Source organism: Gallinula chloropus (genome assembly GCF_964237585.1).
Source record: "Gallinula chloropus genome assembly, chromosome: Z".
Taxonomy (NCBI): Eukaryota; Metazoa; Chordata; class Aves; order Gruiformes; family Rallidae; genus Gallinula; species Gallinula chloropus.
Window position 1 is genome coordinate 24654665 of NC_140089.1, and position 21202 is coordinate 24675866.

At 42.4% G+C, this 21202-nt stretch overlaps 1 protein-coding gene across 1 annotated transcript; it reads left to right on the plus strand.

Moving 5' to 3' along the window:
• Positions 1–3800: 3800 nt before the first annotated feature.
• Positions 3801–20367, plus strand: FEM1C (fem-1 homolog C). Its single transcript, XM_084278316.1, has 2 exons — positions 3801–4368; positions 18459–20367. Exons 1-2 carry the CDS (start codon positions 3825–3827, stop codon positions 19766–19768), a joined length of 1854 nt encoding a protein of 617 aa, XP_084134442.1. The 5' UTR covers positions 3801–3824; the 3' UTR covers positions 19769–20367.
• The last annotated feature ends 835 nt before the right edge of the window (positions 20368–21202 follow it).

Consider the following 21202-nt stretch of genomic DNA (forward strand, 5'->3'; position numbering starts at 1 on the left):
ACCAATCTTTTCAATGGCATGGGCCGTGTTTGGGGGCACCACCAAAAATCCCAGTCTGACAACAATATCCCCTTCCCCAGGGACAGTGAGCTGTTTTTCCTACATCCAGCATAGGCCACAAGAGAGGAGGAGGTAAGACAGATGACGTTTTCCCTGGCAGTAGATTGACTGGCTACGAGTGGTTAAAGTTGAAACCTTAAAGAAGGAACCGGTATCTTTTGTTTTTTGCAATGCTTCAGGTACACTGGGTCAAAATATTTGCTTTTTACCTCTGGGAAGCAGGTCCTAGGTCCATTCTTGAGAGTCAGAAAGTAACTGAAGTAGAGGTGGCACTGGCTGGAACCATACCCCAACCCACGGTTCACGGTGCCGTTCCAGAACAAGGTACTGCTGGGCAAGTGCTGCCTCCGTGGGGCAGGTTGGGAGTGTGAAACACAAACAACAGCAGTCAGGATGCAGTGGCCTTGTCAGACCTCCCTAAGTCCACTCTTCTCCTGAGAATGGCCTTTATGAATTCTAAATACAATTACGTATTTTTTGAAGATGTACATTTACCAAGGTATGAAAGATAAGGATGGCAGCAGGGCACTTGGACAAGTATAGCTCCTGTCAAATTTTATTTAATATTTTATTTCTCTGCTTAACTCTTAGATGCCTAGACGTAAAGACTCTAAGGTGAGTTTGTGAGTGTCCTCGTTTCAGCAGGGGTTTTCTTTCTGGCAGCTGACATCTTGCTGTGCTTTGAATTTAGGATGACAATACTTCTGATAACACACTGGTGACTTAGTTGTTGCCCAGCAGCCAAGGACTTTTCAGCTTCTCACTCTGCCCTGCTAATGAGAAGGTGGGGGGCACCCAGCACAGCTGACCTAAACTGGCAATGGGGATATTCCATACCAAACAATGTCGGAGCCCATTTCCCCCTGCTCAGTGAGCTGCACAGCAGCAGCTGAGGGTCTTGTACGGCAGCTGGGGGTCTTGTGCAGCATCAACTTTGGGTGGTGGGAAATTGTGCTGTTTATCACTTGTTTTGTATAATTATTACTATTATTTTTATTATTACTATTACCCCTTTGTGGTGGTTGTTTGTGCTATCAGACTGCTTTTACCTCAACCCAGTGCTTTTCTCACTTTCACTCTTCCTATTCTCTTCCCCATGAGTGGCTGCGTGGGCCTTAGCTGCCAGCCAGGGTTAAATCATGATACTGAAATATCAAGGCAGATCTATTGTTTGCCACATGAGACAGGTATTTTTATTTAAAGAAGAAACCTGGTGGTCTAACAGGCTCTGTGCCTCGCAGCTGTGTGTCAGGGTTCACCTTCTGCCATGGTCCAGGTGGTAGGTCCCTGCAGAAGCAGTTCCCATTCTCCTCTGACCTTCCTGCCCAATCTTTCTCCTGTGGACCATGTCCCAGGACCTTGGCCTGATTCAGAGCTGGGAGGAAACGGAGACATGCAGATGTTTGCCATTGGTAGAAGTGACCATGAAGCCCTGAAGTTCACAGGTCTGTCAGTGTTGCATACCACCTGACTTGAAAACTCTGGGGACTGAATCCAAAGGTCTGTTGGGGGTCTGTAGAGTTACCATCTCCACGTTCCCTCCAGCAGAGAACTATTCCCCACAGTACTTTATTAATATGTGATATAATTTACACAGCCCAGTCACAATTAGTTCTGTCAATGAGCTTTATGATTTCTAAATCATTTTTCTGTCTTTCCAGAGCCACCCTACCAGGATATTAATTTTGATGCTAAGCACGCGCTTTTCTCCTTTCATTTTCTTTCCAATTGCTGTTGACTAGAGCTTGTAAAACTCTTCAAATAATTCCTCCATTCCACTGACATCTCTTGAAAAACTTCTCTATTCTTCTTACCCCCACTTATTTCTAATTTAGCATTTACACACAGTTACATCTTTTAATCTCTCTCCATAAATGAATACTACCGGCTCCTTAATCATTGGGATTGCTCTTCTCTAAATCCCCATCAATTTGTTTTCATCTTTCCGATTCTAAGGTTTGCAGACAAAGCAATCAGCAGCCTCTGTACCATCTTTCCAACACAGGGTACAAAGGGACGAATGGCGACCCAGGCAGTGATATATTGCTAATGTACAAAAAATTGCAAATAGAACTGGGGTTTCTTGTGTTTGGTTGGTTGTTTTTTTCTTTTTTTCCTTTTTCTTCTTTCCCTTTACTTGTGGGCTTGGTTTTTTTCCCCATTTTTGGGGGGCAAAGGGGCAGGGGAGAGGAGCGCATGTGTCTACTAAGTTGCCTGGCAAACTGATGTCCAAATTCCTGCGGATTAATGCCCGTGGGCTTCCTCCAGGGTTTTTTTCTGGGTGCATGCCCCTGCTTTCCAGGGCCTGCACATAACGTGCCCACTCGTGACAGGAGTTGCCTTCCCTTCCTCTCGCTTGGCTTTCTTAGGATCTTTCTCCCTCGCTACTGCCAGGGGAATAAGGACATTACGTGCTCAGCCCGCAGCAAGACACGTATAACGGGAAAAAGAGAAAAAAGCTGAAAAGCCCAAAAAAAGAGCGAATTTTAGGCCAAATTGTGACATTCCCCAGAGCACCCCCTGCGCTGCAAAAACCGGGCACCTCACCCAAAACGTACCGAACGGAGAGGCACACACATGCGGTACCTCTTGTCTTACCACCGAGACCACGCAGGACCACCACCCCCGGCCCACCCTCGGCATAAACCGCGGCCCCGCCGCCGCGACGCCGCCGCCAACCCCCCCCCACCCCCCGCCGCTCTGTAGCAGCGTGAAGCCTGGGGGAGCCCTCGCCCGCCCCCTGACGGCCATCTGCCGCGCTCTCCGCCGCCCTTGAGCGGCGGCGTAGTCCCGCCTCCCAACGCCTCTACAAGTGGCTGGCAGGCGCCCGCGCCCTTTCCTGATTGGTCCCGGCCGCACCCAGGAGGCTGCGCCGCGCCTGGGCTATAAAGCCGGCTCTGGGAGACGGGGTCCGGCTGTCATGGAGAAGCGGGACGGTGGAGTGGAGGAGGTGGACGTTTCCCCGTGAGCTCGTCCGTGGCACGAGGGTGTCGGTGGAGCCTCGTGAAGGTAACCCGCAGCCCGCTGGCCCTTTCTGGCCCGCTCCGGGCGGGCTGGAAGGCCGGGACGGCCGTGGGGGAGCCGGGCGCGCGTTTGGGGAGCGGAGGGGACGAGGGTGGGGGAGGGGGCGGGCCTCTGAGCCGGCTGAGGGTGGTCGTGGGGGAAAGGGCAGGCTCCGGCTCTCCTTCCCGCCCGAGGCTCGGCCAGACCACGGCCGCCGGGGCGTGTGTCGCCTTCCTCGTCTGGCTTTCTTCCGCGGAGTGCGTGTCTGCGGGTGTGCTTGGGGGCGGCGCGGGGGGACTCTCAGCAGGCCGAGGGTAGGGATCATAACGATGTAAGGGAGGACGGGGTTTTTCCGTGGCTGGTGTGGATAACGCGCTGGTAGAATTACCCCCCACCCCCCTGCCCCAAACAGCTCCTCAGGGAGCACCGGTCAGCGCGGTGGGTGTCCCAAGGAAGGCAGCTGGAGGTCAGGGCTCCGCTGCAGTGAGTTGTATGGAAAAAGCTGTTGAAAAACACAATTGTAGTTACTTGTTTGCAAAGTAGGAGGTGAAGGCATCCAGGATTCTTTCTCTCGTAGATTTGTAACAAGCACAGGCTGTGCTTTCCCCGGACCGTGCTCAGCCTCCATGTTGTCCTATCTGCATGCCACTGATCTGAGAAGAAGCTGTGGAGGTTCCGTTTGGGCTCTCTTCTTCCAGTAAGCGTTTGACTCTGAAAAAGGCAAGTGTGTATCTGTCAAGAAGCAGAGAGGTAAGGACTAAATGGATCTAAAGACAGCAGTGTTCATTGCAGCTCGTGATGGGAAGCTGCGGCTCCTTTCCAAGTTACTGGCAAGCAAAACAAGAGAAGAAGTGGCCCTCCTGATGTCGGAGAAAACCAATGGTGCCACACCACTTCTGATGGCAGCCCGCTATGGTCACCTTGACATGGTGGAATACTTGTTGGACCATTGTTCTGCCTCAATAGAAGTTGGTGGTTCTGTGAATTTTGATGGTGAGACCATTGAGGGGGCTCCACCATTATGGGCAGCATCAGCAGCTGGCCACTTGAAGGTGGTTCAGTGTCTGTTAGATCGTGGTGCGTCTGTCAACAATACAACTCTGACAAATTCCACACCACTTAGAGCTGCCTGTTTTGATGGTCACCTGGAAATAGTAAAATATCTTGTGGAGCACAAAGCAGACCTGGAGGTATCAAACCGTCATGGGCATACATGCTTGATGATCTCCTGCTACAAAGGCCACAAAGAAATTGCTCAGTATTTACTTGAAAAAGGCGCTGATGTTAACAGAAAAAGTGTTAAAGGTAAGTTAACTTTTTTCGCTTTCCTCATAGTGAGTAGGGATAAAGTTACTCATTTATGCTTTAGGAGGTTGACATCCAGAAATATTATTTTAGTCTGATACAGTGAATAAGATACGTAAGACATAAAGTGTATTTATCTATGATTTTACTGTTTTCCTTTCTCTCTTTTTTTTAATGTACTCCTTTGTTAAAGCAGGTAGTATAATTTAATTCGAAATAGATAGTCTTGAACGCCACATTTAAGAAAAACCTCAGGTATATGAAGTGTCATGTTTATGCATATGGAAAAAGCTACTAAACTTGCTGACAACTCCTCTTTGTAGTAGGTTGGTGTAGCAACGGACTCAAATATATATATGTAAGTGTATATTCTTGGGTTTTGTACTGTTTTATAACAAGCCAAGTATGCTGTACTTGTGCTACTTAGTGTAAGGAAAGATGCATAAAGGAGGAGAATTCTTTTCTACACTGGAAATTTCCAACCACTTTGCTCTTCAGTCTCCTCGCCCTCCAAATTCTTGAATAATTTTGGACCATTTTCAGTGTTAGTAAACAAAACCATATACTAGCATTAAAGAAACAGCTGCAGGTGACTGAACAGAAGGACATCCAGTGGTGCAGAGATCACAAAGAATGTCTCTTTGCTTGCAGTTACCCTGTTGTTATTGTTCAAAGTGAAGATTTCTGTCGATTTTTCTATGATTGTAATTATGTGGACCTCTTGGTTTAACCACCTGTTTTTTTTATTTCTTATCAGACTTGTATGTGGGTGTGATACTTGCCTGAAAGGCATATCACTTATTGCAGGTTATGGTTAATTTTTAGCTCACTGAGCCAGGATTGTGATTCAGCAGCTTTTTTTATATATCTGTGTGTGTATAAAAAATACTAATCTACCAATATGCCTTTTCGTAGCATAATACTTCCACTACCTGTTTCTGGCTAATTACATTTCTCACACTATACTATACCTTGCTGTTCTTTCTGTTAAAAGTATAGTTTGTGTGTAGATTATTGTATGCTAATGGTAAATGCTAAATATGAGATTCATCTTTGGAAAAGCTGCTCAGTTAAATATGCCTCTTTCAGCAAATCATGCAGATATGTGGGTTTAATGTAAAGAAAGCTAAACTACAGATTTATCATAGAGGTGGGCAGAGCAAAATAAATCTCCCTTTGTAGGGATTTAAGGTTGCTTATGAATCATCATGGACTTGTGATAGGATAAAAATGTCACTTTTTCTAGACAGGATTCTTGGAATAGCAAGCTAAATGTGTAGTGTGTATTGTTTTTTAGTTTTAGTCCAATCCCTTTATATTGTAGGTATGAACAGAACAGTGCTGCTAGATGTCTGATGTAAAGGGAAAAGATGCATCTTTGCAGCTTTTCCCCCATCTCATCTTGTGTTTGTAGAGTAGGCTTCACTTTGCAGATCCTTATTATTCACTTTACTAGTGCATTAGTGCTATTTGTCGTTGTTTAAATGAGTGGCAGCCAGGCACTCCTGAGGATTTTCTCAAGGCTCTCAGTTTCTCTATTATCTTAATTCCTTACTCTCTCTGCATCCCTTAATTTCTGTGTGATTTGCAGCTAGGCATATGAGCAAAGTTCGTAAGGTGTAATTGGTCCTTATTTAAATTAAAGTTTTAAAAAATACAGCACTAGGTATGTTTTAGCTCATTACAATTAATTTTATACTTGGAAATGCCATGTGTACAAATGGATGTGAGTATGTAATACCTATTGGTGAAGTATGGCTTGCCTTCTTGTATGTGGAAATCCCTTCTCATAGGACAGGACCATACTTTTTGGCATCTTAAAACAGTCTGATCCAGATATGAATTTCTTTAATAAGCAATGGTAAGGTAAAGGAAGAGAGAAAGGAAGTACTATATACCACGAAAGTGAAAGTCAGCTGTGGAAGGATAGAAGAACCAAATAAAGCTGGTGGCCCGAAGTATTGCAACTGTATGGGTGCAGGGGCTGAGGCTCAGCAGCTGACCTGCTAGCTTTGTTTTGCAAGAATGCTCAGTAGCTTTTAATTTCAAAATTGGTACTTCCTGCGGGATTCGTTCTACATTGTCATGTTCCAGCTCAGACTCTGTGCTCTTTTCAGTGTACTAGGCAATTGTCAGAGGGTGTTTGCACTTGTAGGGAGACAGAGAGGACTTGTGTGCTCTGCTTTTGAATAGTGAAAGTTGTTGCTATCCTTGTTTTCAGATAGGCCCCTTCCTGTGCCATGCGTGGAGAAGCCTACTGTTCTGTTAAAGATGTTAAGGCTTTAGTTACTGTAAATTTTGCTGCACTTAAAATTGCAACAGTCCTTAAAAGAATAAAGCTATGTAACTTCAGTAGAGGTGCTGTTACAAGGAGACCACTATAGGTTCTTTTCCATGTGTTATTCTTAACTCCATGTTAGTGGAGGGGACAAGGACACACAAAATAGGATGTAGACAATGTTACTTGAACTATTGCTTGTGTTTTTCCACTGGATTTTCACATTTCAAGGCAGAACTTTATTCTTACTTTAAAACCCAGGAAAGTCTGGAGCTGGGAAAGATAAGAAAATGTTTTGAAGTGCTCACAGTTCCAGAGAAAAATCCAAATATTTTGAGAAGAGAAAATAGGTAAGTTCACAGGCATCTCAAAGTCAGGGTAACAACTGAGGCAAGGCATGGAACAGCAGACAAAAACATGCAGTGAAACTGCTCCTAAAATACAGGTAGGATCTCACAACTGTGTGTTCTATGGAAATTCAGAATGCAGAGATTCTTGAAAGACAGTTGTGGTAGTGCAAAAGTACATCTAGGAAATGATTAAACATTCGTAGACACTTCACAGTCTGAGTCAGATAAGGTGCTGCACTGAGCTCAAGTGTAGGCCTGACATTGTCTCACAGGAGATGTTGGTCAGGAAGGAGGTGATGTTTGAGGTGTACAAGCACCATACTGTGAATGATAGCCAGTGGTTCTGAATGTAAAGTACGAGCCTTTAGTAGCCTTTTTTTTCTGCTGCTTTGCAAGATCTGACCTTTCATAGTTTCCCCAAACTTTTATGAAGCACATAGGCAGCACAACAGTAAACAAAAGATTCTTTTCTTTTTTTAAGTTTTATGTTAGACTAGCAGTGTTGGGGGGTGAACTGATACTTGGGGTAAGAAGTGTAAGGGTTTTTTTTTTCCCCCTGGAATTGTGGCCAACAGAAATGATATTTCTAGATACCTTTTGTGTTGTGGTTTTTTTTTTTCTAGAAAAGCAAAAAGTGAGTTAATTCAATGTCTTCCTAATTCAGAGGCCTCTGCCAGTATATTACTTCTGGTTTAAGAAGTTACAGATTAAAAAATAACAAACTTTAATAATTCACTTACATTTCAAATGTTAAGTTCGTGTTTTGTTATTTTCCAAACACAAAAAATATCTCTTCCATGTTAATATGTTAAATGTATTTCATTGCTCTTTAAAGGAGGAAAAGAGCAGGTAATGGTGCAGTAGCAGAAGCCTGAGTGTTTTTCAGGAGGCAGAATGCTAGAGTTAAACCTGAAGTGAAGCACGGGCCTATCTTTGCGCTGGGTGGGAAGGAGTATTTTGGCTGGATGCAGCTTTCTGCTGTGTTGGAAAGCCTGCAGCCATCCCTTGGAGTAATGGTCCCTTAGGACGTTCAGGATAGGCCTCAGGATTGAATACTGTGTTTCACTGATGTGTTTCTGTGTACAGGTCTTCCTTTGGATGCTGCCCATAGAGAGGGAGATGCTTACTCTTGTAACTTAAGTAGTAGCAGTCTTTGGGCCTTCACATTACAGATGTGGGCTCTTTTGGGTGATATACCTGGGACTGTGTTTCTTGGATTTTGTATGTAAAATACTTTTACTGAGGCAAATATAAAACATTTTGCATGCAGACTGTTTTAAATGGTTCTTATACTTCTGATCTAACTCTGGACAGGACACCTAGATCTCACATTTTGATAAATTGTGTCATGCTTTATCTTTCTCTGCCAAACATGCTGTAATGGAGATTCATTCTTTTCCTTTCTCTACCTAACAATTTAAATTATAGTTAATAGCCTACACAGGTGCTGATAGCCAGGATCATCTGAATTAATGGTACAGGGATTAAGGACTTTATTACAGAATACCTACTTGGAAGGCAGGTATTTTTTCTGAATGTGGCTTGTAAATCTTTCCATTGCTCAGCTGCTTGGTATGTGGTCTCTTCAAGGTGCTATTTGTAGGTTTTACTGTTCTTCACTAACTCTGCCACACTTCTGTTGTTAGCAGATTTATCTGCTAGCTAAATGACTAATTTGGGTCTATGTCCAGGTGGAGGCCGGTGACAAGCGGTGTCCCCCAGGGGTCTGTCTTGGGACCGGTGCTCTTTAACATCTTTATCAATGACATTGATGATGGAGTTGAGTGCACCCTCAGCAAGTTTGCGGATGACACCAAGCTGAGTGGTGTGGTCGACACCCCAGAAGGAAAGGAAGCCATCCAGAGGGATCTTGACAGGCTGGAAAGATGGGCCCGAGGGAACCTAACGAGGTTCAACACTGCCAAGTGTAAGGTGTTGCACTTGGGCCGGAAGAATCCCACACACAGATACAGACTGGGAGAAGAGCTTCTTGAGAGTAGCCCTGCTGAGAAGGACTTGGGGATTGTGGTGGATGAGAAGCTTGACATGAGCCAGCAGTGTGCTCTTGCAGCTCGCAAGGCCAATGGTATCCTGGGCTCCATCAGGAGAGGGGTGGCCAGCAGGGACAGGGAGGTGATTGTCCCTCTCTACTCTGCCCTCGTGAGGCCCCATCTGGAGTCCTGTGTCCAGGTCTGGGGCCCTCAATACAAGAAGGATGTGGAACTGTTGGAGAGGGTTCAGAGGAGGCCACAAAGATGATTAAAGGGCTGGAGCACCTGCCCTACAAAGAGAGGCTGAGGGAGCTGGGCTTGTTCAGCCTGGAGAAGAGAAGGCTGCGGGGGGACCTCATTGCAGCCTTCCAGTACCTGAAGGGAGCTTATAGGCAGGAGGGGATTCGACTTTCTAACAGAGCAGATAATGGCAGGACAAGGGGGAATGGACTAAAGCTAAAGGAGGGAAGGTTTAGATTAGATATTAAGGGGAAGTTTTTTACAGAAAGAGTGGTGAGGCGCTGGAACAGGCTGCCCAGAGAGGTGGTGGATTCCCCGTCCCTGGAGGTGTTCAAGGCCAGGTTGGATGGGGCCCTGGTCAGCCTTGTGTAGATCCAGGCCTGGAGGTTGGTGTCCCTGCCTGTGGCAGGGGGGTTGGAGCTCTATGATCCTTGGGGTCCCTTCCAACCCAGACCATTCTATGATTAATTCTATGATTCTATGAATTTTTCTCCTCCTGAGCATTATAAAATTTCATTAGAACTGCTGGACTAGACTTAGTTTTAGCTGTCTCTTGAGATCTGCACAGGTATGTTTGGTTGCAAGCCCCAATTCTTTGTCAGTTATGATCCTCCATATTACAGTAGCAGTGGAGGGAGTAAAATAATTTGGAAATGCAAAATAACACTACAATTCAAAATCTTATTCTTTGATTCAGCTGACACTGTATTTGATTAGAATAGCTTAGCAAAACAATATGGAGGACAAGGTATGTTGACCTTTCTTCCTGATTTGCCTAACTGTAGAAGTGTACAGACCTCAGTCTCTGTGGGTACTGTATCAGGGTTATACATGTAGCAATATTTTATTAAGGGCTACTGCTGTTAGTGTTGTCATATTCTCATGGTACTGGAAAGTGTAACACTCAGACCTGCTGGTAAGGGGAAAAAATCTTTTTCAGACTTGGCAGACTTAGAAGTAGGGGGATTAGAGGTTCACACTCTTTGCTCTATGATCAGTGTAGTTTAGTATGCATTAAAAATAATTTTCTCTTGGAGTAAACACTAAGGAGTCTGACAGGTTTGTTCTCTTCTGAGTTTTTTGTTTTTTTCTACTAGTCAAGATTAATTTGGGGGTGGGGAACACCAAACAAAAAACCAAAACAAAGTTCCTTTTTTTTAACTTAGAGCAAGAACCTTTGCTCTAAAAGTGTACTGTGTCCTTGGTTTGTTTTGTTGGGTTTTTTCCCTTTTTTGGTTGGTAGTGCATGGCACAGTACACTGCATTTTGTAGATATTTTGTGTGTGATGTTATGTGGCAGCTGAACAGTAGGAATTTCTGTAAATAAGGAAGATATATTTTAAAGGAATAAACTGTTGAATTTCGACTAAAAATGAGTTTATGTTGAAATTAAATCTTTAATAGCATGCTTTTTATTGGTAAACTTCATAATGCAAGTACTTGTGAAGTACTTTGGTCAGCAAGATAGTAATTATTCTGTTACAGAATATCTAAACTAGATCAAGTAACTTGAAGTTAGCAGTTCTTTATGAGTTTACTTAATTTCTTCTTAAAGGGAAGAAATACCTTTAGGATATCTTCGTCTCACATATGAATCAGAGGTGTATTTTTTGCACTTTTATTATGCCTTGCCCATTTTTGTATGTAGCAAGAAATTTTTGTTTTTTTTCAATCAGTGAAACTCTTGGAAGACAACTACAAGTGTTCTGTTACAGAGTACATGAACATCTTCACTTTATAGAAGTGATTGATTTCATCTGTCAGGCTGCAAAAATAAGTACATGTTAATTTTACATTCTGATCAGTCACATTTAAATTTAATCTTTTTTCTTTATTTGTTTAATGATACTGGATATGAAGTCAGATTGATACCAAATTTAATGTAAGTTTTACTACCCAGAAATTTGATACAGCATTTTGTAGGTATTAGGAAGTGGATATCGTTAATTTGTTGCAAATTAAGTCAAATCACTTTCTGTGTCATCGCTTCATTGTCTTTCATTCCCATGTCACAAGCTACTGTCTATTTTGGGAATTGTTTGCTTCTGACATAGAAAAACACGGCCTCATCATGAATTTGAATGCCCACCCCCCATACTCTGATAAGCCTTTGGTAGCATTAGATACTTAGAGAACTAGTTCTGGGTATGTGAAGTGTGTGTGCAATGTTTGTATGACTTTCAATGGAGGACTGTAACAAAGGAGTAAAACATGATGCTATGGTGTCAACTGACCATACCTTTTTCTTTAGTTTGTTTTTGAAAGATTTGGAGGGATTGGCAGTGGGGCTGTTCCATTTCTTTGCTGCTGTTTAATTAGATGAAGTTGAAATAATTGCTGGGGTAACTTAGAAATTAAACTTAGGTTCACCTTTTAAAGAAAGCTTTGGCATTCAAGGAACATTCCTGGGTGATGAGCAGCTGATACGCTGAGCGTCCTTGTCACCATAAGTTCCTGAACATCCTTCACAACAAGGTCCAAGGTTGGTAATGTCCAGGGAGCTTGATCTTCTAGCCTTGAGATAACTGCATGGAGGCTGCAGCGGAGGGGAGATAGCAGGGCCAAGGGCCAGGGTCTGTGATAATAGTGAAGTTTAGTACAGATAGAAACAGATTATAAGCAATATTAGCAATACACTACAGCAGCACTCTCTAGCAGAGAAGGACCATGAGTACCAAAACATTTCCAGTCCTATTTTTTTATCTGTGGAAGAATGATGACCTTTCATGTTGTTGTAATATTAGCTATCTCCTATGTGTGATTAAATTCCTACAGATAATTTCTGAATCAAAAATAGATTAAGAAAATGTTATGAAACCTATTTTGAAATAACCATTTATTCCTTAAATAAAAGACTGATTTGACCAAGATCATCATCTGTGTCCCTTGGAAGGCTGCTTATCAAAGAGAATTACTTTCAAATTACTTAGTATCAGGCTTTTTGCTTTTTAATACAGCAATAAACATAATGTTGACTTTTAGTTTGCTGATTCAATTTTTGCAATGTTACTTATTCAGTAACTGCTGAATTGTGTTCAGCCACTTATTATTCCAGTCACCATAGACGATACAGTGTTCTTGAAATGTGTTATTTAATTCACAGAATAATAGTTGATTTACTATACTTATTTGAACTGTTAAATTCCTGACCATAGACTTTGCATTAGATATTAAGATGAGTGCCCTGCTTTCTTTCAAATTTTTTCTCAAATTTAACATGTGGTACTTGCTAGGTGTAGATGGCTGGTAATACTGTTATTTCTTTAGTTTGATGTTTATGGTTTTTTTTAAGTTGATAGCTCTTCACTGTCTACCCTGGCCACATCTCTGTTATGGAAATGTTTTTATACACTATATCCTTTCCACTGCTGTACCTCTACCATCCAGTCAAACTGAAGTGAGGTAGAGCGGTTAAAAATTAGTGGTGACAGCCTTCCTTTATTTGGTCACATGGTTCAAAGTAATTGTGTTTTAACTGCTAGTACAACATAAGTAGCTAAAAAAAATGCTACTTTTGATACACTGTCAGTAACAGCTGTTTCAGCTTGTCAGTAATTGTAATAAATTTTAAAATGCCCTTTTTTAATAAAGGACATCCAGTTGGACAAAGCAGTGGAATTCCTTGGTGTCTTAAGCATATTTCCACATGTTCTGCAAAGCAGAATTGTAAATCAATGACAGGCAGTTGGATTGGACCTGAATTTACCCTGACAATGGCCAAGCTTAACTTTTCAGTAATAAATGTGTCACAGTACTTTTGCCTGGCAATTGATAAAAAAGTGTCAAGGGCAGTGTTATGTTGTGATGGATCTATGCTGTGAATATCTGCCACTGGTCCTATTGTCAGAGCCAGCAAAATGTATGTGAATAGTTGTGAAGAAAGAGTAAGAGCTTTGGTGTTACTAACACCTTTTGGTCTGTTTGCCTTTGATATGCTTTTATGTTTCAACTTTTAAAATATTTTAAAATAGAGACTTGAAGGAAGAAAATAGGTGCCAATGCCAGTCTGCTGTGAACTTTAGTATATGGACTTGAAAATACCCTGAAAAGTCTGTATTAATGGGTGCCTCAGCCCAGATGCGTCTGTGTTTACTTCTTCACTGAGTGCAGGACTGCAGATGGTCTGAGGACCCAACTGGTCTCTAGCTCTGGATTGACTGCTGTAGTTGCATTTTAACTAGACTTTTTCTAACACAACAAGAAGACTCATAATGTATGTGTTGGAAAATTTGTGTATTTGTCTGCTTTTGACACCTAACTGTCTTAGAATTTTAAAGACGACATGATCCTCAATATTGAGGTGTCAACAGTTTTCTGGTCTGTGACGTGATAAGGAGAGAGAGAATTACAGCTGAGAAACTATACATGCCACATTCACTGAACTTCACCTCTATTTGGTTACATCTCTGTTCCTATGATTGGAAATTTTGTTGGTCTTGATAGAGACTATAGTGTGGCCAGGCACTATAACTGACTTAACACTGGTAGTGGTAAAAATTGCCTAAGGTCTTAAAGAAAAATCACTTGCTATTTTTAAAAATTGCTTTAGGTTTGTGAATCTTGATCTAACAGGTAATTTCAGGTGCCGCTTTGTGAAGGGCATCTTCCACAGTTTACTGTTAGTACAGTACATGACAGTAAAAATCACTGGCCATTATTCAGAAATGTTTCAAGAAAAATAATTTGCAAGTTCAGTTCTAGCTCTGCTCTAATTGCAAAAACCTGTTAAACTTGAGTCAAACTTTTGAAAAGAGCTCTTACAGATCTTTTGTATTAATTTGATTAGTGCATCAGCTGAACTCTGGTTTCTGGTGAGCCTGGACGGAGGCTTAGTTTGTCCTGAATAATTTATTACTGCTATTCTCCTGGTTGGAGTGACAAAGAGGCTGTGTGTTAGTTTTTAAGATGAGAAAACAAGTTTGAGGAAGAAGCAGTGGGCTGATTTATGTTGTAGCGTTTTGAGAAGTGTAGGACTAGAAGAGAAGGAGTAAGGAGTGGATGATTAGGATACTTAGTAGGAAAACAAAGGCAGAGTGCCCAGTGCTCCTTTGAAGATTTTAATCTCATCAGACCTGGAGTCTCTATGTACTTCCTTCCCTGCATACAGAAGCTTGTGAAAGGATGGGATGAACATTTTCTTGTCAACAGAAAATATAAAGCAAGCTACTATGTGATTAACTGCTACTGCTCACTTTAAATGTTTCACTTTTGAATTTATTGTGTTTAAGACAGCGTAAACAGTAGGTTCTTGGCAGACAGACTGTATTGGTTTAATTTTAATTTATTTCTATACAAGGTTCAGCTTTTAAGAGATCTCAGGCACGCTTTCAATTTCAGTTTCTTTAGCTAAATAGTTTAGAGTGAACTGTGTGTTCTAGAGATCATAGCCTGGAAAAAAAAGAAACTGTATAGAAGTTTCTTCTATATAAATAGAAGCTGTTTAGATCAGTAGACCACATATCTATCTTATGCTGAAGAAGGGCTTAGAGGAGCTGAAGATTTCAAGACTACTGCTTTGTTTCTTAACCCACAGTAGTTCTCTTGGGGACAAAAAACCAGCAGCAAAGCACACTTGTAAATTGCTGTCTTGCTGGCATTAAACAATAGCCTACCAAAAATGCAAATAAGGAAGTTTCAGGAAACTTCTCTCTAAATTTTTAAAAGCCAAATCTGATGACCGTGAATGGGCAGAGAAGGTCGGATTTGTGAATGTGGAAACTTGCTGACAGTGTAACAAACTGATGACCTGATGGACAGTTAACTGTAATTTGCAGGGCTAATGACGTCAGAAATCTTAATTGGGGGTGAGGCTGTTTACTTGAGTTTTCTGTTAATGATTTACATTATTAATTTAGTGGGAGGCTGAAAAGTTACTTTGCCTGAATCTGTAGTATGTGTGCTGTCAGATGTAAATTCTGTCATTCTAAAAGCCATATAAGAGACTTTATGTTGGGAAGGGACCAGGAGAGTTTGTCCCCATGCTTTTCCTTCTCCTCCTACTCTAGTGTCTGCAGTGTCATGCTGATGAGAAATAACCTAGATGTAAATGATAAGATGCAAGATACTGCATGTTGTGTGTTGAAGAATTTTTTTTTTCTCATTGGCTTTGGGAATCCTTCTCTAAATTGGAGAGAGATGGATTTGATGGGTGGACCATCCAGTGGATAAGAAACTGGTTGACAGAACGTAGCCAAAGGGTGGTGCTCAATGGGTCTATGTCCAGGTGGAGGCCAGTGACAAGCGGGGTCCCCCAGGGGTCTGTCTTGGTACCAGTGCTCTTTAACATCTTTATCAATGACATTGATGATGGAATTGAGTGCACCCTCAGCAAGTTTGCAGATGTCACCAAGCTGAGTGGTGTGGTTGACACCCTGGAAGGATAGGAAGCCATCCAGAGGGAACTTGACAGGCTGGAAAGATGGGCCTGGGGGAACCTAATGAGGTTCAACACTGCCAAGTGTAAGGTGTTGCACTTGGGATGGAAGAATCCCAGACACAGACACAGACTGGGAGAAGAGCTCCTTGAGAGCAGCCCTGCTGAGAAGGACTTGGGGATTGTGGTGGATGAGAAACTTAACATGAGCCAGCAGTGTGCTCTTGCAGCTCGCAAGGCCAATGGTATCCTGGGCTCCATCAGAAGAGGGGTGGCCAGCAGGGACAGGGAGGTGATTGTCCCTCTCTACTCTGCCCTCGTGAGGCCCCATCTGGAGTCCTGTGTCCAGGTCTGGGGCCCCCAATACAAGAAAGATGTGGAACTGTTGGAGAGGGTTCAGAGGAGGCCACAAGTGATTAGAGGGCTGGAGCACCTGCCCTGTGAAGACAGGCTGAGGGAGCTGGGCTTGTTCAGCCTGGAGAAGAGAAGGCTGTGGGGGACCTCATTGCAGCCTTCCAGTACCTGAAGGGAACATAGAAACAGGAGGGGAATCACCTTTTTAAAAGGGTAGACAATGGCAGGACAAGGGGGAATGGAATAAAATGAAAGGAAGGAAGGTTTAAATTAGATCTTAGGGGGAAGTTCTTTACAGAGAGCGTGGTGAGGTGCTGGAACAGGCTGCCCAGGGAGGTAGTGGATTCCCTGTCCCTGGAAGTGTTCAAGGCCAGGTTGGATGGGACCATGGGCAGCCTGGTGGTTGGTGTCCCTGCCTGTGGCAGGGGTTTGGAGCTCTATGATCCTTGGGGTCCCTTCCAACCCAGACCATTCTATAATTCTCTGAATCCTAACCAGAGGAGCAGAGGGATTAATGTAGGACTTCAGGATAATGACCTCAGAAAGCGTTAAGAACTGTTTGTCTGAGAATATACATGTGCATTACAAAATATCCAGCTCCCTCAGAATATACCAGTAGTCTTAAAGGCCCCACCTGAGATGAATGACCTGTTGTGATGGGTTATATTTTCCATTGTATACAGTTATTGCCTCAAAACATGTAACAAAGGTTAGCAGATGGAGAGAGGAATAGGCATAGTGCAGGAGCAAACAAAGCCAATGTGGAGTTTAGCCCAGGTTTAATTTTCATACAGATCTCATTATTTTTCAGTCATTGCTGAAGATAGGGATGAATGGAAATTTGACAAGGGAAGAAGGGAAAAGTGTAACAATACAGTGATAGCAAGCTTAAGCATCTCTTTCATACTTGAAAACAGATACAAAATCCCTTAGGGAATACACTACTTCATTTGGAAAGGAACTTAGAATCATCTAGTTCAACTGTCTGACCACTTCAGGGCTGAAAAAAAGCTGAATCAGATTATGAAGATCATTGTCCAAATACATCTTCAAACACTGATGGGCTTGGGGCATTGACCACCTCTCTAGGAAGCCTGTTCCAGTGTTTGACTGTTCTCTCAGAAAAGAAATGCTTCCTAATGCTCAATCTAAACCTCCCCTGATACAGCTTTGAACCATTCCAATACATCCCACTGCTTGATCCCAGGGAAAAGAGCTAAGTACCTCCTTTTCCACTTCCTCTCCTTGGGAAAATGTAGAAGGCAATGAGGTGTCCCCTCATCCTTCTCTTCTCTAAACTACAGATGCTCCAAGTCCTCAGCCACTCATCCCAGGACATGCCTTCCAGCCCTTCCAGGAGCATTGTTGCCCTCTGGACAGATTCAAGGACCTTCATGCTCTTGTTAAATGGTGGGGCCCAGAACTGTACACTGCACTTGAAGGGAGGCCTCACCAGCACTAAAAGTGGGCAATCCCCTCCTTTGGCAAGCTGGTGTGATGCCCCCAGGATGGGTTTGCCCTCTCAGCTGGCAGGACATGCTGCTGGCTCATGTTGAGCTGCTCTTGACCTGCACCCCTGGATCCCTTTCTGCAGGGCTGCTTTACACCCACTCCTGTCCCAGATTATAATTTTGTCTGTTGTAACTCTGTTTTAGGTGTAGGATATGGCATTTGGACTTGTTAAATTTCATCCCATTGCTCTTAGCCTAAGGTACCAATCTATCCAGATCCCTCTGCAAGGCGTCTTGTCCCTTGAGAGTTTCAACATCACCTGCCAGTTTGGTGTTGTCAGCAAACTTGCTAATGGAGCATTCAACTCTTGCATCCTGGTCCTTGATAAATGTGTTGAACAGAACTGGCCATAGAATGGAGCCCTGAGGAACCTCAGTGGTGGCCAGTCAGATGTAGCCCCGTTTACTCCACCCATTGAGCTCTGCCCTTCAGCTGGTTTTTCATCCAGTGCACTGTGAACCTGCTCATCCCACAGTTGGACAGTTTCTCCAGATGGATGCTGTGAGGGACAGCATAAGAAGCCTTGCTAAAATCTAGAAAAACTGCATCCACCTCCTTCCCTTCATTCACTAAGTGTGTGGCCTTACCACAGAAAGATAGCAAATTAGTTAAACAGGACTTCCCCTTTGTGAGCACACTGGTTGTCCCTGATGATTGCATTGTTCATTAAATGCCTTTTAATAGCACCCCAGCCTGTTCCTGTGCTTTTATTTTAAATGAGGAAAAAAAAAGGGCCCTTAAAACCTGGCTAACTCTTTCAGGAAATCGTATCAAGCATGGTGACTTGTTTAACTGCCTGGCAGCCTTGATATTTAAGGAGATTTTGAATATTTTTACCTGTCACCTAAGCCTTTTATAGTCCATAGATGTCAAAACAGCTTTTTTTTAACAGTCAATGTTTGGAGCTTTAAACTATTTTTAAACTTTCAACAGGGTGGTGTTTGGACTACAATTTGATTATGATCTGTGTAATTGTGTTTATTTTCTTGCAGGAAACACTGCATTGCATGACTGTGCGGAATCCGGAAGCTTGGAGATCATGAAGATGCTTCTCAAGTATTGTGCCAAAATGGAGAAGGATGGCTATGGAATGACTCCTCTTCTCTCAGCAAGTGTGACAGGCCACACCAATATCGTGGACTTTCTGACCCAGCATGTTCAGACCAGTAAGGCTGAGCGCATAAATGCTTTGGAACTTCTAGGAGCAACATTTGTGGACAAAAAGAGAGATCTGCTTGGTGCTTTGAAATACTGGAAACGAGCTATGGAAATGAGATACAGTGATAGGACTAATATCTTGAGCAAACCTGTGCCACAAACACTAATTATGGCATATGATTATGCTATAGAGGTAAACAGCTCAGAAGAGCTAGAAAATCTTATTGCAGACCCTGATGAAATGAGAATGCAAGCACTATTAATTAGAGAACGCATTCTTGGCCCTTCTCACCCAGATACATCCTACTATATTAGATACAGAGGTGCTGTCTATGCAGACTCTGGAAACTTCAAGCGTTGCATCAACTTATGGAAATATGCTTTGGACATGCAGCAGAGCAATCTTGATCCACTAAGCCCTATGACATCCAGCAGTTTACTGTCATTTGCTGAACTTTTCTCCTTCATGTTGCAGGATAGGGCAAAAGGCCTTCTAGGCACTACCGTCACATTTGATGATCTCATGGGTATACTGTGCAAAAGTGTTCTTGAAATAGAACGGGCCATGAAACAAACCCAGTGTCCTCCTGATCCAATACAGCTGAACAAAGCCCTTTCCATCATTTTACATTTAATTTGCTTGTTGGAGAAAGTACCCTGCAACTCAGAACAGGAGCATTTTAAGAAACAGACTATTTACAAGTTTCTTAAGCTTCAGCCTAAGGGGAAGAATAACTTCAGTCCACTTCACCTTGCTGTTGACAGTAATACTACATGTGTGGGTCGCTACCCAGTTTGTAAGTTCCCCTCTCTACAAGTTACTGCTATCCTGGTGGAATGTGGTGCTGATGTAAATGTCAGAGACTCTGATAACAACAGTCCATTACACATTGCTGCACTGAACAACCATCCAGACATCATGAATCTTCTTATCAAGTCAGGTTCACACTTTGATGCCACAAACCTGCATAAACAAACTGCTAGTGATTTGTTGGATGAGAAGGAAATGGCAAAAAATTTAATCCAGCCCATAAATCATACTACACTGCAGTGTCTCGCTGCTCGCGTAATAGTGAGTCACAACATCGACTATGCGGGGCATATCCCTGAAAAGCTGGAGAACTTTGTTCTGCTCCACAGATGATACTATGGAGTCCTAGAGTACTGTTTTCTCAGCACGACTTGGTGATGATGTTTTTGTTGAGCACTGTTGTGACACACCAGCGTTCTCTTAGCTTGCTCCATCTTGCGTTCATTGGCTAAAGCATTAGCATCAGATCTGCAGAGTTGGTTACCCAGTATTTAATATGAATATGCCATATAATATATTTTGTGGATTATTTAGAAATGTAATGCCATATTTAGACTCTTAAAATTGTCTGCCAAAGGCTTGTCTATTCTGGTCTTACTTGCCTGTTGGTTGTTTGGGACTGAGTTGAGTATTTTCCACTGATGTCTTTTTAATATAACTGTTATGTGGATTTTATATGTTGGAAGGTCATCCTTTTTTGGTTATGCTTCAGCATTTTTAATCTGGTTCTATTCTTTTTCTATGGACTCATTGCTAAACTGTACAAGTTGTATGGACTTGTTAACATTTGCAACTACCATAAGTGCTTTTATCTTCTCTATGCACTGGCTTCAACATGACTGTTGTGTGTGAGCATATTTCTATGCAGCACTTGGCCAATTTCAACTTAAATGCCAATTTTGTTTTGCAGTTTGGAGCTCTTTTGAGAATGCTGTCTTCATAGCATGATGATTTTTGGAGTTACTTATCAGCTCTCCGAACTTGGGTTTTACTTTTTTGACTGCTGTAACTGAGATTGCTGTAATTTTGATCCTCTGGAAACTTGTCCTGAATTTGGGAGAGGAAAATCTTGCTTTTTCTCATCGTAGTCCACTTGAGCGTTAAATTGTTCTATTGCATCGTGCAGTTAGGGGAGGAGTCCTCATTATTTACAGCCGACAACTTCCCCTTTGCACTAATGTCTTGCTTGTGCTGGTTATGTGACTAGATGTGGAGTCTGCTCAAAGTTTAACCTCAAACTTAATGATACACTTTAATGAGAAATAGGTCAACTGTATGCTGTAGTTTAAAATTTGCAAGTCGACTTTAGCTACAAAAGAGCATGTTGGTGGCATGATGCTTATCAATCCAGATCTAGACATCATCTAATATAGTAAGTGGCTGTATGCCAGAGTTTTGGAAGTTCTATAGCAGTGTCCTTTTTTTCTTCATTTTAACTATCTTTAAATACTTGCATGGATTTTTCACCTCTACTGTCAGCTGTACTTAACAAAAAGCGGAAGTTCTGTTGTGTATAGAGCTCCTAATTAAAGTACCTATTTTTATAATATTTGCACAACAGCTTAGCTTTTACAACAGAAAGGGCTCTTACTTGATAAGAAATCTATAAATGAAGATCATAAATGTGAGTGCGATTCAGGTAACTAATATAATTCAGCACTTTACTGATGATTAATAGTAGAATTTATTATGGCACATTAGCCCTGAAAATGTCTTAAAGTGAAGTTCATTTCTGTTGGATAGAATACAGTTTACTTGCAAGTTTAG

Bases quoted from the DNA above. Each gene is read 5' to 3' on its own strand.
- FEM1C (XM_084278316.1), top strand. From the start codon at position 3,825: ATGGATCTAAAGACAGCAGTGTTCATTGCAGCTCGTGATGGGAAGCTG. The intron at 4,369-18,458 runs GTAAGTTAACTT...ATTTTCTTGCAG, and splicing joins TAACAGAAAAAGTGTTAAAG to GAAACACTGCATTGCATGAC.